At 42.9% G+C, this 15,678-nt stretch overlaps 1 protein-coding gene across 8 annotated transcripts in view; it reads left to right on the top strand.

Moving 5' to 3' along the window:
* UTRN (utrophin) overlaps positions 1–15,678 on the top strand; it is a gene marked incomplete at its 3' end in the record, with an annotated part of 1,040,500 nt that overhangs the window by 215,181 nt on the left and 809,641 nt on the right. For all 8 annotated transcript variants that reach the window (XM_082249947.1, XM_082249941.1, XM_082249943.1 and 5 more), the window contains 2 exons: positions 1,019–1,191; positions 5,921–6,036. In XM_082249947.1, coding sequence (XP_082106073.1) covers positions 1,019–1,191; positions 5,921–6,036 — 289 coding nt within the window. The remainder of the gene's footprint in view (positions 1–1,018; positions 1,192–5,920; positions 6,037–15,678) is intronic.

Here is a 15,678-nt window from a genome sequence, read left to right as displayed (position 1 = left end):
CAGTAGTGGCAGTCCGCATATTTCTTTCATGATATGCTTTCTTTAAACAATGAAGTTCTGGTTCCTGAAGAACTTGGGTTGTCAGCTATAACTCAAAGTATATCAGTCCTTTAACATATTGAGAATCTGTTTATGACAAACTAGTAGCAAGTCATTAATTGTATATACGCAGAGACCCACCCTTTGCTTTCCAAAAGCCTAAACAGGTAAAAAATACATAAACCGAATTGGAAGAGAGCTTCCTTGTTCCCTTTCTTCCCTTGTTTTTCCCTTTCTCTCCCCCCCTTTTTTTTTTTTCTTTCTTCCTTTTGGCATGATGTTATAACCGATAATATTATTGCAGCATTTTTTGTCATGTTTTTTCGCTTATTTTCTTTCCCTTGTATATGTTTGTTATTGTTTTGTGGAAAGGTTATATTAAAGAGATATTGAAATTAAAAAATACATAATATTCATTATGGTTTAAAATGAGGTGTCTCAAAGACAAGTTATTGAAAGCAACTTTTCCACCTTTAGAAAATGCAATGCTCTATAATAATATAACAGGCTGTGATTGAGAATAAATAAGGGATAAGTAGAGGGCGAATTTAGGAACAGGTCCAACAAATTTTAAAAGGACTGCTGGCCTCCTAAAAACATTGGACACATATCTGGGTCTCACTTCAGCAATTTTGAGTCACATACCCATTACAAGCATGTTGTAAATAAGTATCAAAATTGGTTCTATACCTGTTCTGGGTCAGGGATGCAATTAGCCATAAAGCCAAAGCTATAACATGACAGCCAAGACACTAACGTTCCTTAAAAGTTAGGTCAGCAATGGAAACCTTCATTATTCCCTCGTGGCAGGTTCTTTTTAAATAAAATTAAAATGTTGGTAAAAATTTGAGATCAAATTCTCAAAATAATTTTGCTTTTGACAGCATTTTCTTTCAGCTACACGGTGCAGTTAGTTAAAGCATTATGAAGCTACTCCATGTTAGCTCTTTTGTAAAATGTTTAACTGTTCTTTTGCCAGGTGAAAGATGTCATGAAGGCAATTATGTCAGAACTCCAGCAAACAAACAGCGAGAAGATTCTTTTGAGCTGGGTTAGGAATTCAACAAGACCTTATGATGAAGTAAATGTGCTAAACTTTACCACCAGTTGGACAGATGGTCTAGCCTTCAATGGTCTGCTGCACAGGCACAAGTAGGTCATGTCATCACTTTAGATGTGTTACTTTGTACACCCTAATATTTGTGTCATTCATCTTATACCTCATACCCATCTGACCTCTTTGACAACATGTAGGAAAGCAAAGATCCCTGCGGGGTGAGAGATCTACTACGCGGCGCCCTTTAAAAAAAAAAAAATAATACATGGTCTTTAGTAAGCTGTTAATGAACCTATATAGTTTTCCTTTAAAAATACATTTAACTGTAGTGCACAGATGTTAGCCAGCCATAAGGAAAAAAGTGAGATTTCTTTTTTGAAATGCATTTTCAAACATTGAAATTCTGCAAAGAAAATTGAAGAGGCCCTTAAAGTCTATGTCAAGGCAAAGTTGTAAAATAATATATGTTGTCCATCTCTGTAATACATGAAACTTTTCCTCATGTTTTTACACTTTAAAGACCCTGCGAGTATAAAAACATACTGTGGAGTTGGTAGAAATGCACTTTGCTCTTAATTTCATATTGTGGGCTGACAGCACAGCGTTTTTGTGGACAGAAAGATGTCAGCCTTGCCTAGTTGGATTTTGCTAAGCAACTGAATCCCACTAACCTCTTCTCATCTTCTCAACACAGGGATTGATTGTTCTGTATCCAAGATAATTACTGGGAGGAATTATTAGACTCCTTCCTGTGTACAGGGCAGCTCAAAATTTTTGATATGATCAACAGGTATTTTTTTGCACTAAAAGCAAGAGTTCCAGCCTCAAAATTTTTTTTCCGATAAAAATACCCCCGGGACAGTCAGGGCTAGAGTATTTCAGCAACGATAGCCTCTGAACTGTCCCTGGGTTCACTTACCTTTTAGAAGAAATACTTACCTTGAAAATTTCTTGTCCAGCGCTGCCATCTCAGGTGTGGGCATCTGAAGCCAGAGTGTCCTCTTCAGTGACGTCGGAGCCCCAGAATGCCCTGCACCGGCCCTGCTCGTCACTTCGGGTGCAGGCGCGTCATCCCTGCACAGCTTCTGGGCATGCGTCCCGTGTACATGGAGCCTTAGTTGGTGATTGTGTTACAGAGGGCTCTGGGTTTGGAAATCCTGGGAGGCAGTATGCAAGCTCCAAAAGCTGCCTGGTGTTTACAGTGCGTGCCACTTTAAAAGCCCAGTCATTTTTGTTCACACAGGTTTGTTTAACCACTTGACTTCCATAAGATTTACCCCCCTTCATGACCAGGCCATTTTTTGCGATACAGCACCTCATTACTTTAACTGACAATTGCACGGTCATGCAACCAACGCTGTATCCAAATAAGTTTATATCATTTTTTCCCCACAAATAGAGCTTTCTTTTTTGCTTGCTTTTTATTTTTTGTGCTATAAACAAAAAAACGGCAGACAATTTTGAAAAAAGAAACAAAACAATATTTTTTACTTTCTACTATAAAACATATCCAATTAAAATTGAAAGATTTAAATTTCTTCATAAATTTACGACAATATGTATTCTGCTATACATTTTTGATAAAAAAAATCCCAATAAGTGTATATTGATTGGTTTGTTCAAAAGTTATAGCATCTACAAGCTTTGGGATATATACTGGATTTTTTATTTATTTATTTAATGGTGGCAATCATCGACTTATAGCAGGACTGCAATATTGCAGGGGACAATTGGCCAATTTTTTGGGAACCAGTGACACTAAGACCCCGTTCACACTGGGGCGACGCTACTTGCCGGGGCGACCTCACAGGTCGCGGTGCGCAGCTCGCACCGTGACCTCGGAGCGGCCGGCACGGACTTCATATCATTGAAGTCAATGCAGGTCGCTCCAGGTCGCCCCAAAGAAGCCCTGGACCCTTTTTCTAAGTCGGAGCGACTTGTGTCGCTCCTATTAGAATGGGTCCACAGCTACTCTATGGCAGGCGACCTACGGCGACCTGTCAGGCGACCAGGTCGCCTGACAAGTCGCCCCAGTGTGAACAGAGTCTAATACAGTGATCGGTGCTAAAAAAATGCACTGTCACTGTACTAATGACACTGACTGGGAAGGGGTTTATCATCTAGAATGATCAAAGCCTTAAATGTGTGCCTAGCCAGTGTTTTGTGTACTGTGTGTGGTGCTTTCACTAAGGGAAGTAATAGATTATGTTCTCTGCTTTGCGGGAAAGAAAATCTATTACTACCCTGCTGACAGGACAGAGCTCTGCCTTGTTTGCATAGGCAGGGCTCTGTCCTGTGTGTCTTCCCGATGATTGTCAGGTGCTGGCAGTCATCCATTGGCCAGCACTCGCTGATCGGCATCTGCTGTGTACTCATGCCCCCTACCCAAAAGTAATGGGTCACGTACCTATTACGTGATCTGTCACAGGAGAGCTGCCTTGCCGCTGTATAAGTTAGTTATGCGGTCGGCAAGCGGTTAAATTGATAATAAATCCTCCGTTTTTGGCACTTTCAGCAGTTGATTTAATCACTTACTGAGTATGCTCGTTCCTTATCATTCAATATTGCCTATGTTCCTGTTTAATATGATGCCATGACTGCTGCCCCAGGTTTCTGATTTCAGGGTGGCTCCTTTTTCTTGCAGGGTCCCATGGAGAAACCCTTGCATGCAGTGACTAGAGTTGTGTCTCTCTACAATGTGTGCATATGTAGAAACACACAACCCTGTAGCTTAGGACAGCAAGATACTCCCCTGCTCCAACCCCTATTTATTCTCCAAGCTAACAGACTGGCTGTAGACTAAACTGTCCACTGTTAACTCTTTCCTGTAAATAACAGAAGTTCAGGGAAGCAGCACTGTGAGAGCAGGAGCCAGCAGCATTAAAAGTTATATACTGCAAGTGCTGGGGTAAGAATTTTAACAGTTTTTTGGGAAATGTTTTTTTAATAGTGCTCAAAATGTTAAGCTAAAAACACGGAGGGTTTAATACTACTTTAAGGATTTAGGTGCACATTTGTAGAAGCAGTATAGATTTCACTCATCCTCTGGAAAAAATCTGCAAGCAGAGCTTAGCTACCTGCCACAGATTTGAGTGGAGTAAGTTGTTTTTTTTACTGCTTAGCCCACTCAATATTGGCATTATGCAGTGCAGTGATTGTTCTTTGCTGCTGCTTTTAGTGAAAGTCGGCAGACATGATCAGGCCAGTTATGTCTGTTGAGCACTCTGCTCTCGGTGGCTAAACCTTTTATTTTTTCAGCAGTTATTTGGCAATAAAGCTGATTGTACTATTTGACATAAAGTTTGTGGAAAAATCTACAAAGTGTACGTGAAACATTATACATATAATATGGGAAGGAAGTAAAACGAGTAGGGATGCACCGAAATGAAATTCTTGGCCGAAGCCGAAGCCGAATAATAATGAAATGTTTGGCAGAAGGCCGAAGGCCGAATACCGAACGCGGTGTTTCGCATTTTTTCCATTTATTTTGCCAATTTTTTGTCCTCTCTTGTCCTCTCACTCTCTCTCTCTTGTCCTCTCATGTCTCTCTCTCTCTCTCTCTCTCTTGTCCTCTCATGTCTCTCTCCCTAAATGTTACTGTAGGGAATGGGATTCAGTGCACACTGCAGCCTTGTACCATAGGGTTAATGTTAGTGACACTGTAGGGATTTGGAAGGATGCTGGGAATGGAAATCAGGAAGCATGCAGGCAGCCTTGTAAATTTTAATTGCAGATACAGGGCACTGGGCAGGTCAGGGTTAATGTGGTAACATCAATTACTCAGTGACAGTCAGTCAGTGTCAGTGTGGACTTGATCAGATTATACAGTCTCTCATAGTGGTGGTAGTAGGAGGCTGGAGGTGGACTAGTAGGAGCCTGGAAAGGAGCACAGCCGCATACATACATTACTCACTCGTGCACTGCAGCCCTCCCCACACATTCAGGGAGTCTTACTCTCCTCCCTAGTTATTTCAATGGCACATTCAGGAAGCCAATCACGCCGTGAGTAGCGGCACAGCGGAACCAATCAGGTGTGCAGGCACGCGTGATTGGTTCGCTGTGCAGCTAATCACGGCGTGATTGGCTTCCTGAATGTGCCATTGAAAAAACTAGGGAGGAGAGTAAGACTCACTGAATGTGTGGGGCGGGCTGCAGTGCACGAGTGAGTAATGTATGTATGCTCACCGCTGAAGTGTCCCGGCTTCCCCTGCCTAACACGGAAGTCTGTGAGTCCTCCTGTCCTCCTCCGAGTCCCTTCCCCCTGTAAATATCGTGACCTCGGCGATATGAATATTGCCTACGGCCACAGAACGATAGTCGATATCATATCGACTATCGTTCAGCCCTATTGTTCGGCACAAAATTATTTGGCCTTTTGACTTATTCGGCTGAACACCGAAAGTGCTATTTTTTCTATTTTCGGCCGAATAATGTTCGACCGCCGAATATTCGGTGCATCCCTAAAAACGAGTAAGGCACATCAAATATAACGTTACAATTCTACCTCAAAGTGTGTACTCGCTAAAAATACACGGTGAGGGTAAATTTAGAGATAGAAACCAAATTTCCCTATAATTACTTGATTTACTAAATTAGATCATATGTGAAATTCCCATGTTTGTTGCAAATCATCTGCTGCTAAATGTCAATGTCATTATGATAAAGATTGCAGAGAGTTTCTCTGATTGCTTTCTTTGCTGTTTCTGTTTTTTTTTTTTATATACATTTGTGTTTATCAAAAGTATTTTTTATGTATTCATTGGTTTTCTAATTTTCTATTTATTGTGCTAATGCTTATTATCCTATTGCTTATATTTATTTCAGACCTGATTTGTTTAGCTGGGAAAAAGTTACCAGGCTCTCTCCACTTGAAAGGCTTGACCATGCCTTCAGCATAGCAAAAAAGCACTTGGGAATTGAAAAGCTGCTTGACCCTGAAGGTAATGTTGCAGAAGTGTTCTGGAATTTTATTGCAATGCATATCAACAGCACCGCCTCTTCTTATCTCTATTTTCTTGTTGGATGAGCGGTATTTTTACATACAGAATAGCTCTTGGCTTTTCAGCTATATTCATCCTCTTGTGGTTTTTCTGCTTCTGGGTAAAAATGTGTTACTTAGAAGAAGTATACTCTGGTGAAGGGCCTTTGTTAAATTCCAGTCTTGGGATAGAATTTGGTAGATCTGTTGTTTTGTGCTGGATTAGCTTTATCAAGAGTATGACAGACACCGAAAAGAATGTGAGAGTGAAAACAAAATGAGAAGGTGTTAAAGAAAGATCGTAGACATTTTATTTGCAGAAGCTTTCTGGGCATCTTGTTGAAAGTAAAAGTGAATTCCTGCACCTAAAGGGAATTTTCAGCCAGTTCTTTTTAAACAGCTTGGGGAAGATTTAGAATCAATCAGGTTTTAATTCTGTCTGTGCCCTCATTAAAAAGTGTAGCCTGCATTTACTGTGCCTTTGACTTTAGGTAAAGCTGGGTTGAAATACAGCCAGTTCAGCAAGGATCGCCCGCATTTTAATCCATGTGTGGCTGCTGTGGTTCAACAGAAGTCGATCTACCAATGGACTTCTGTTGAACTTCCCTGTCAGTATATTTCCGCTAGATCAGCACCACAGGCAATAGACTTCAGCTGTGTATTCATATGGCAGGGAAATCTTCCCGCAGTCAAATTACAACGTCACAGTGGGAAGGATTTCCACATCCACATCGTATGTGTGGATGGGGGAATCGGGCCAGTTTTTGTTGTTCAACCCGCTGGTTGAATGAAAATAACTGACCCATGCATGGCCAGCTTAAGTTAGACAGAAGACCTCTCCAAGGAGGATACATATACATATACCTCCTCCTGTTTCAAACTTGAAAGGAGGGGGGCTTGTAGAAAATGCAGCACATCATCGTAACAATCCATGGACAGCAGTGGAAAACTTCACCATGTTGGTGATCAGTGGGAGAAAGAATGCTTCCGCTTCATTAGTCAGTGGGAGGAAGAATATGTGTCAATGGGGTAAAAAATATGGGCCTTCATCTGTGTCACTGGGATTAACCACTTAAGCCCCGGAGGATTTTCCTGCTAAAAGACCAGGGGGTATTTTGCGATTTGGCACTGCGCGACTTTAACGGACAATTGCGCGGTCGTGCGACACTGTACCTAAACGAATTTGACGTCCTTTTTTTCCCACAAACAGAGCTTTCTTTTGGTGGTATTTGATCACCTGTGCGATTTTTTGATCACGCGCTATAAACAAAAAAATTCCCCAAAAAAAAATGTAAAAATCAAAATTTCTCTAGCGCTCATCGACAGACGTAGTCCTCGGTGATACACCACCTTCGGGTTATGTTACCTCCGCAGGAGCAGGACTAGACAGGAAATTAAAAAGCTCTGGCCACACCCTAGGGGCAGTCCCAGAGGGTATATCCTCTCTCTCTCTGCCTCAGCAAATCAGTTATTTTCTGTCTAGTTAGGAGTAAGGACCTAGACACCTTGCTGGGATCTTAGGTCCTGGCAAGAATTTTTTCTTAAAGGATTTTTTTAGACAGCTTTTTCTCCAGTGTTCCTGTGAGATCTTCAAGCAAGAAAGCTGAACTGGGCGACGGGCTGGATGTTGAGATCCGGTGGTCACCCCAGTTCAGCCTACGAGCGCGTGCAGGCCATAGCTCCGCGCTGGGTCGGCCGCGACAAAGTCCCATTAAAAGGACTGAACCCGCGAGTTAAACGTCTCGCTGAAACGCCAAAGACCATGAGTCACGGCGTTCGTATCGGTCGACAGCCCTCCCGCCCCGGTGGAGAGGGGTACTGTCAGGAGTTGGTGCCCGCCTGGTTCCGGTATGGTGAGTAGTATGTTCCCCCTTTCCCCCTGACGGGTTTTGTGGTGAACGCGGGCCCCTCTCTGTATGGTAAGATAGAGTCCCTCTCTATCCTATAACATGTCACAGATCCTCCTACTTTGAGTGTGATTTTTTGTGTACAAAGAGCCAGGAGGCTTGGTTTGGGAGCTAACTATCTATTGTATACATGTTTAAAAGATGTAATCTGTGGCATTCTGGGAATCTTATGGGTTAAGTATAAGCTACCTACCAGTCAGAAGCCACGGACATGTAGACTGCCTTCCAAATCAGATCTCCAGCTATTAGCAGGCCTCCCGAACGGCCATGCGGTCCGCCAGGGCCGATACCGCCAACCACGCTATATCCCCAGGCAGAGACAGTGTTGTGTGCCCTGCAGCACACCGCCATTCAGCAGGCCGCCGCCATTTTTTCTTGCAGGATCGCACAAGCCGCCATTTTGGCGTAGCCTCGTGTCTCCAGCATGGGGGCGGCCATGTTTGAGGTGATCCTACACCTCGTGGAGCTTGGGGGAGGCGCCGGAAGGCGTGCAGAGGGGCGGAGCCGCCTCCTTTCTTCCTGGGCAGCCAGCCAAAAGACTTCCTGTTTGTCAAGACAGCGCTGTAAGCTGTTGCAGTTTAACTCTGAGCATCAAGTGGTGAGCCTGGGGGTCTATCTCTCTCTCTCTCGATCGATAGGGATCCCTAGCAGGTAACACTAAGGGGCTTTTTTGTGGCGCTGGGGGTCAGAAAAAAAAAAAAAAAAAAGTTTTTTTCTTTACTTTTGAATTATATTATCCAGGAAGTAACTGGAGTTATCATGGACCCTGCCACACATATTCCCCCACCTGTTTCCCTCGAGGGGGCCTCGGGACCCGCCGGTGCACAGAGTATAGAGTCATTTACAGCAATTTTGGAGTCTATGGTGGCTCGGGTGGAGGCGGCCTGTCAGGGACGGGGGTCAAGGAAGCGACCCCCGCCTACCCCTATACTATCTGACACCTCTGACTCAGATTCAGAGATGGTCACGGCAGTTGCAGGTTCCTCTGCAAGGGTTGCTATCCCAGGTAAAGCCCCCTCAGAAAGTGAGGAGGACGCTTCTTCTCTTGCTATTATTCAGGAAGAAGCATTGGTGGACGCACTAGTTGTGGCAGTGCAAGAAACCTTAAAACTTGAGGCTTTACCGGCAGAGGCAACTGAAACAGAGATGCCTTTTGGTACTAATAAGCCCATCAAGACGGCGAAGGCTTTTCCTGTACCTAAATGTTTTGGTAATCAGATTAAAGGAGAATGGGAGCATTCTAAGCGTACCTTTACTATTTCCAAGCGTATTGCTAGACGCTATCCGTTTGAGGAATCCATCATTAAGAAATGGACGGTACCACCAATCGTGGATCCGCCTATTTCCAGGCTGAATAAAGCCACGGTTATTCCAGTGGACGACACTTCGTCCTTTAAGGATCCGGTGGATCGAAAGATAGAAGCAGAGTCCCGCACTATCTTTTCTCTGATAGGGTCAGCATTTAGACCAGTAATCGTTATTGGTCTAGTTTCCCAGACACTTACGGAATGGGCGAAAATGGTACGCCAAGATCTTAGGGGAAAAGATATTCCCCAGGAGACATCTGATTTGATGGAACAGATCATACAAGGGCTACGGTTTATCTGTGACGCAGCCTTGGACACTACTCCCCTATTAGGGCATGCATCTAAGTTAGCAGTGATCCTCAGACGTGTGCTGTGGTTAAAATGCTGGTCAGCTGACCTAGGTTCCAAAAAGACCTTGACCAATCTCCCCTTTCAGGGGAATCGTCTATTTGGAGCCAACCTAGATGAAATCATTAAGGATGCCACTGGGGGCAAGAGCACTTTTTTGCCACAGGCTGCAAAAGCTAAGGGACCTCGCAACAAGCGAGGACCTTTCTTTACCGCCCATAAAGGGCGCCCGGCTGGTACTAGCGGGAAAGGCAAGACTCCTCCAGGAGGGTTCAAGAAGGGGACCAACCCAGCCAAACCCGAAGCAAAGGAGTACACAGCCTGAAGGTGCGCCCCCACCCGGTTTCAGGGTGGGGGGACGTTTTCACCGGTATTCAGGACATTAGATCGAGCATCAACCCCTACTACCGGTGCGATTCTTCCCTTCCAACATTTAAGTACCACAGGAAGCGGTAGTTACCGTTCCCTGAAAAGATCTTTTCCTTTACCTTTTCCTAAGATTAGTCCCGATACCTCACAGGAATCGGATCTGGTTGACCAGATAGGCCAAGTAGCCTCTAGTCGGGTGACTTCGGTCCCTGAGGTTCAACCAGAAAAGATCACCTTTCCTGATAACTATCAGGTATCTGATAAATGTGTGGGAACAGAAAACGACCAGACTTTCTCGGATGGTCGGGGCCAGATAGCTCTAGGGACGCCTGGTTCAGATCCAATCAGCGCCAGTGGTCCTAGAAATTCTAGGCTGGCCTCCTCAAGCCGGCCTGGCCGACTTGGACATGTTAGTCGCAGACGTTCCGTGGGAACTTCGTCTCAGGGAGTGTCTGTGGTCTCAAGGACCAATTTACCTTCGTGCTTTACAGTCGCTGGTTTTAATGGCCTGGCCATTGAGACCCAAGTACTGAAGGACAGAGGTTTGTCTACTTCAGTCATTCCTACCCTTATTAAAGCAAGGAAAGCGACTTCCAGCAAAGTCTATTATCACACATGGAAGACTTATATTGCGTGGTGCGAATCTTTAGGATTTCCTCCACGTACCTATTCGGTGACTCGAATATTGGCCTTTTTGCAACAAGGGGTTGAGCAGAAGCTAGCCTTGAGCACCATCAAGGGTCAAGTTTCAGCATTAGCAATCTTCTTTCAGAAGCCTTTAGCTACCAAATCCTTGGTGCGGAATTTCATCCAGGGGGTGCGGCACCTGGCTCCTCCAGTCCGCGCGCCCTTACCGCCCTGGGATCTTAATTTGGTTTTGTCGGTTCTACAGAAACCTCCCTTTGAAAACATCAGGGAGATTCCCTTGCTTACTTTATCCCAGAAGGTGGCCTTCTTGGTGGCTATTACTTCTGCTCGCAGGGTGTCAGAACTGGCTGCATTATCATGCCAGTCACCATACCTAGTGATTCATAGGGATAAGGTAGTACTTCATCCTAAACCATCTTTTCTTCCCAAGGTGGTTTCAGATTTTCATCTGAATGAAGATATTGCACTACCTTCCTTGTGTCCTCAGCCCAAGCATCATCGGGAACATGCGTTGCATTCCTTAGATGTGGTTCGGGCAATCAGGGTATACCTGAAAGCTACGGAATCATTCCGTAAGACGGATTCACTTTTTGTGATCACGGATGGCCCCAGAAAGGGTTTGCCTGCATCTGCCGCGACCATTGCCAAATGGATTAGACAAACGGTGGTACAGGCTTATTCTATTAAGGGTCAGAGTCCTCCGTTCCCTGTTAGGGCGCACTCCACTCGAGCGCTCAGTACTTCCTGGGCCTTTCGCCATCAGGCGTCAGTGGTCCAGGTATGTAAGGCGGCCACCTGGTCGTCGGTACATACCTTTCCAAAATTCTATAAAATTGATGTGACGGCATCGGCGGATGCCTCATTTGGCCGCAAGGTTTTGCAGGCCGCAATTTGAGGAGACCGGTGGTCTACCTCGAGGGTTTTTTTCTGTTTGAAAATTTTTTTTTTTTTTGTTGAGTCTCATCATTAAGGATGAGCATTGTAAACTTCTAGTTGGCACCGGTTGGGCCTTCTAGATTGGGATTTGATTTCCATTTTCCCACCCCTCAGTTGTGATACTGCTCTGGGACGTCCCGAAGGTGGTGTATCACCGAGGACTACGTCTGTCGATGAGCGCTAGAGAAAAATGGATTTTTGTAAAATCTTACCGTAAAATCCTTTTCTCTTAGCTCATCGACAGACGTAGTCCCCGCCCCTCTGTTTTGGAGTTGGGTTGGGTTAAATTCTCTAAGCACTGCTTTTTCACATAACTGATTTGCTGAGGCAGAGAGAGAGAGGATATACCCTCTGGGACTGCCCCTAGGGTGTGGCCAGAGCTTTTTAATTTCCTGTCTAGTCCTGCTCCTGCGGAGGTAACATAACCCGAAGGTGGTGTATCACCGAGGACTACGTCTGTCGATGAGCTAAGAGAAAAGGATTTTACGGTAAGATTTTACAAAAATCCATTTTTTTTAACATTTTTGGCCAATTTGTTTTATCCTACCTATGTTTGGTAAAAAAAAATCGCAAAAAGCGTATTTTGATTGGTTTGCGCAAAAGTTATCGCGTTTACTAACAAAGGGAAAGATTTTTGTCATTTTTGTTGTTTTTTTTTTAACGCGTAATGGCGGCGATCTGCGATTTTTTTTGCGGTAATGCGACATTGCGGCGGACAGATCGGACCCTTGACTGACATTTTTGACACTTTTGGGGTTACCAGTGACATTTCTACAGTAATCAGTGCTATACATATGCACTGTTACTGTAAAAATACACTGGCAGTGAAGGGGTTAACTTTATTTGGGAGGGAGGGGCTGTGTGTGTCCCTAGGGGCGTGATTCTTACTGTGATTGGCTGTGGCTCTAGCTGTAAGGACACTGATCAACGGATCTACATACTAGATCCGTGTAATCAGTGTCTTTACAGCGAGGAGAATGACAGGCAGCTTGTTTACACAAGCTGCCTGACATTCTCCCTCTCCCCCGACGATCGCCGAGTGGCCGGCGGACATCGGGTCCGCTGGTCACACGCGCGGGGGGGTGCGTGACCGCGCGGGAGCGGGAGCGCGCCTCCGCGGGCGCGCGCTCGCTCCCCAGACCCTCCCAGGCTAGTGACGTTAATTAACGTCACTCTGCCTGGTAGGGGCTGACCGCCGCAGTAAATCTACTTGCGGCGGTCGGCAAGCAGTTAAAGTGTAACTAAAAGCAAAACTTTTTTTAGTTTTGCATAGAGTGAAGAGGGACCTGTCAAGTTATCAACTGTCTGCTCCCCTCTCTATTTGTCCTTTGTACAATTATCACTGAAAGTTAAAGTGAAATTTGGGTTGTTGCCAGAACAGGTATAGAGGGGTAAGCTTCCAATGGGGGCAATAGTTCTGGCAACCCTGGGGACAACCAGGCATTTCCTCACTTTGGCTGTGGAACAGAAAAGTGAAGGAAAATCTCCCCAATGGGACTCAAATGGCAAGGAGGAGTTGAAATCTCCCTTACACTTTACACTGCCTTTAGGTTTACTTTAAGAATACCCTAATGTTAGTGTCAATGGTAGCAAAATCTCCAAAATTTCCTATTATCCATGTGAGTAAGATGAAGAATATGCTGCATTGTTAGGGGAGAGGAAGAAAAAAATGTTCCATTGTTGATGTCACTAGGAGGAATCTCCCATTGTTTCTGTTATTTGAGGGTCTTGGTGCTCAGTGGGTACTTAGTGGGGAGACATTGGGTTTGATTTGCTAAAGGAGTAGTGTATGTTCACCCAACAACCTGTTTCTCTACATCTGCCACTGCTTCCCTAGCCACTATTGCTGGCAAGTCCTGGCTGCCATCTGGAATTTGCTCTATATCACGGCAGCAGCTTAAGTTTTCTAAACCCTTAATGAGATCTACAATTTAAGAAATATATTGTTACATTGTATTTACTCTTTCTCATTCATGTGCAGAATAAACCATTGACCTTTGAGCAGTAAGTTAAAGCAACCTTACAACTAACATCTTATTGACCAGAGTTGTATAAAGTACTCGAAACCCATACTTGAGTAGAAGTGGAAGTGCTCGATCAAAAAGTGACTTGAGTAGAAGTGGAAGTGCTCGATCAAAAAGTGACTTCAGTAGAAGTACTAAAGTATTCAACATTTTTTGTACTTAAGTATTGCAAGTAGTTTTTTAAAAATTTTGCTTCTCAAATACTGAAAGTAAAAGTACCAGTAGTTTTGAAAAAAAATTGCTACTCAAGTACTGAAAGTAAAAGTACAAGTACTGTGTTATGTAGTTATTAAAGAAAGAAGTCAAAAGTTTGAACATCATATTGTTTTTTATTATTTCAACTCCAGCTTTTATTTATACATACAGTAGCATTTATTTTCGTATGCGCTGATAATACACATGTTTTGAGCTTCATGAAACCTGCCATCTACTGTTCTGGCAGTGGTAATTTTTATAATTGTAACGAGTAACTATGCAGCACAAAAAAAAAATATCAGAGTAGAAGTATTGAAATCATTGAAAAAATGTAGTGAAGTAAAAGTGGAAGTAGCAGAAAAAAAATTCTACTCTAGGAAAGTACAGATACCGCCTTTCGGTACTTAAGTACAGTAGTGAAGTAGTTCTACTTAGTTACTATACATCTCTGTTATTGACCCTTAGTTAAGCCTAATCAGCCCCAATTGAATTTTTCCTTCTCCATTGCTATCCTTAGCTGTTATTTTATTGTATGCTTTTTAATTTTTCTTTTTAAACATAAATGTTTACATTTTTTTTCCAGCTTTCAGTTGTTTTGTTTGTTGTTGCATTTGAATAAAAACATATTTATTTATTTTTAAAAAACAATTTAAGGCTCCATTCACAAGTCGCGGTCCATGCAGTGCTACAGGACCCGTTCTAATAGGAGTGACACAAGTCGCTCCGACTTAGAAAAAGGGTCCTATACTACTTCGGGGCGACCTCGGAGCGACTTGCATAGACATTCATTATATGAAGTCCTTGCAAGTCGCGCCGAAGTCGCTGTGCACGGGACTTCAAAGGTCGCCCCTGAAGTCGTGCAGAAGTCGTGCCGCTGCAGTGTGAATGCGGTCTAATACTTTGCACAATCATAATGGTCATCCCTAAAAGGACAAATCATTGAAAAAATGTAATATTATTTGCATCTACATTACACTAGTTGTTGAAGTAGTTGGAAAAAAAGCAGATTTAAGTTTAGGTTTGTTACATCTTTATCTGGAAACTGCATGGAAAATAAAATATCATCATCTATATAACTTTCTTTGTATCTGAAAATAAAAACCAACATATGTATTACTTGGCTGAATCAGTATGCCAATTTCAGAAATGTAAGAATTGCTGTGCTCCAATAATTATATACATGTGTGCAGACTTGTATAAAGTACTCAAAATTTCTACTTGAGTAAAAGTACAAGTGCTCGATCAAAAAGTGACTTAAGTAGAAGTGGAAGTGCTCGCAGAAAAAGTGACTTAAGTAGAAGTACTAAAGTATTCAACATTTTTTTTACTTAAGTATTGCAAGTGGTTTTTTCAAAAAATTTGCTACTTAAGTACTAAAAGTAAAAAGTACCAGTAGTTTTGAAAAAAAAAATTCTACTCAAGTACTGAAAGTAGAAGTACAAGTACTGTGTTATGTAGTTATTAAAGAAAGAAGTCAAAAGTTTGAACATCATATTGTTTTTTATTATTTCAAATGATTTATTCAAATGATTAACCTGTGTTTGTTAGTAGTTTCTTGATGCACTTTAAGCGCTGTAGCACCATTTATTTGTTTGTTTCATATTTTCTTTTTATTGGAAAGATTTGGTATAGCAGCTTTTATTATACACAGCCTTTATTTTCGTATGCGCTGATTTACAAATGACATTATACACATTTTTTTGAGCTTTATGCAACCTGCCATCTACTGTTCTGGCAGTGGTAATTTTTTAAAAGTAACGAGTAACTAAGCAGCACAAAAAGAAAATATCGGAGTAGAAGTATCGAAATCATCGAAAAAATGTAGTGAAGTAAAAGTAGAAGTAGGAGAAAAAAATTCTACTCCAGGAAA

Source organism: Pelophylax lessonae (assembly GCF_965119305.1).
Source record: "Pelophylax lessonae genome assembly, chromosome: 3".
In the NCBI taxonomy this organism is placed as follows: domain Eukaryota; kingdom Metazoa; phylum Chordata; class Amphibia; order Anura; family Ranidae; genus Pelophylax; species Pelophylax lessonae.
This window is presented reverse-complemented; position numbering and strand designations above follow the sequence as displayed.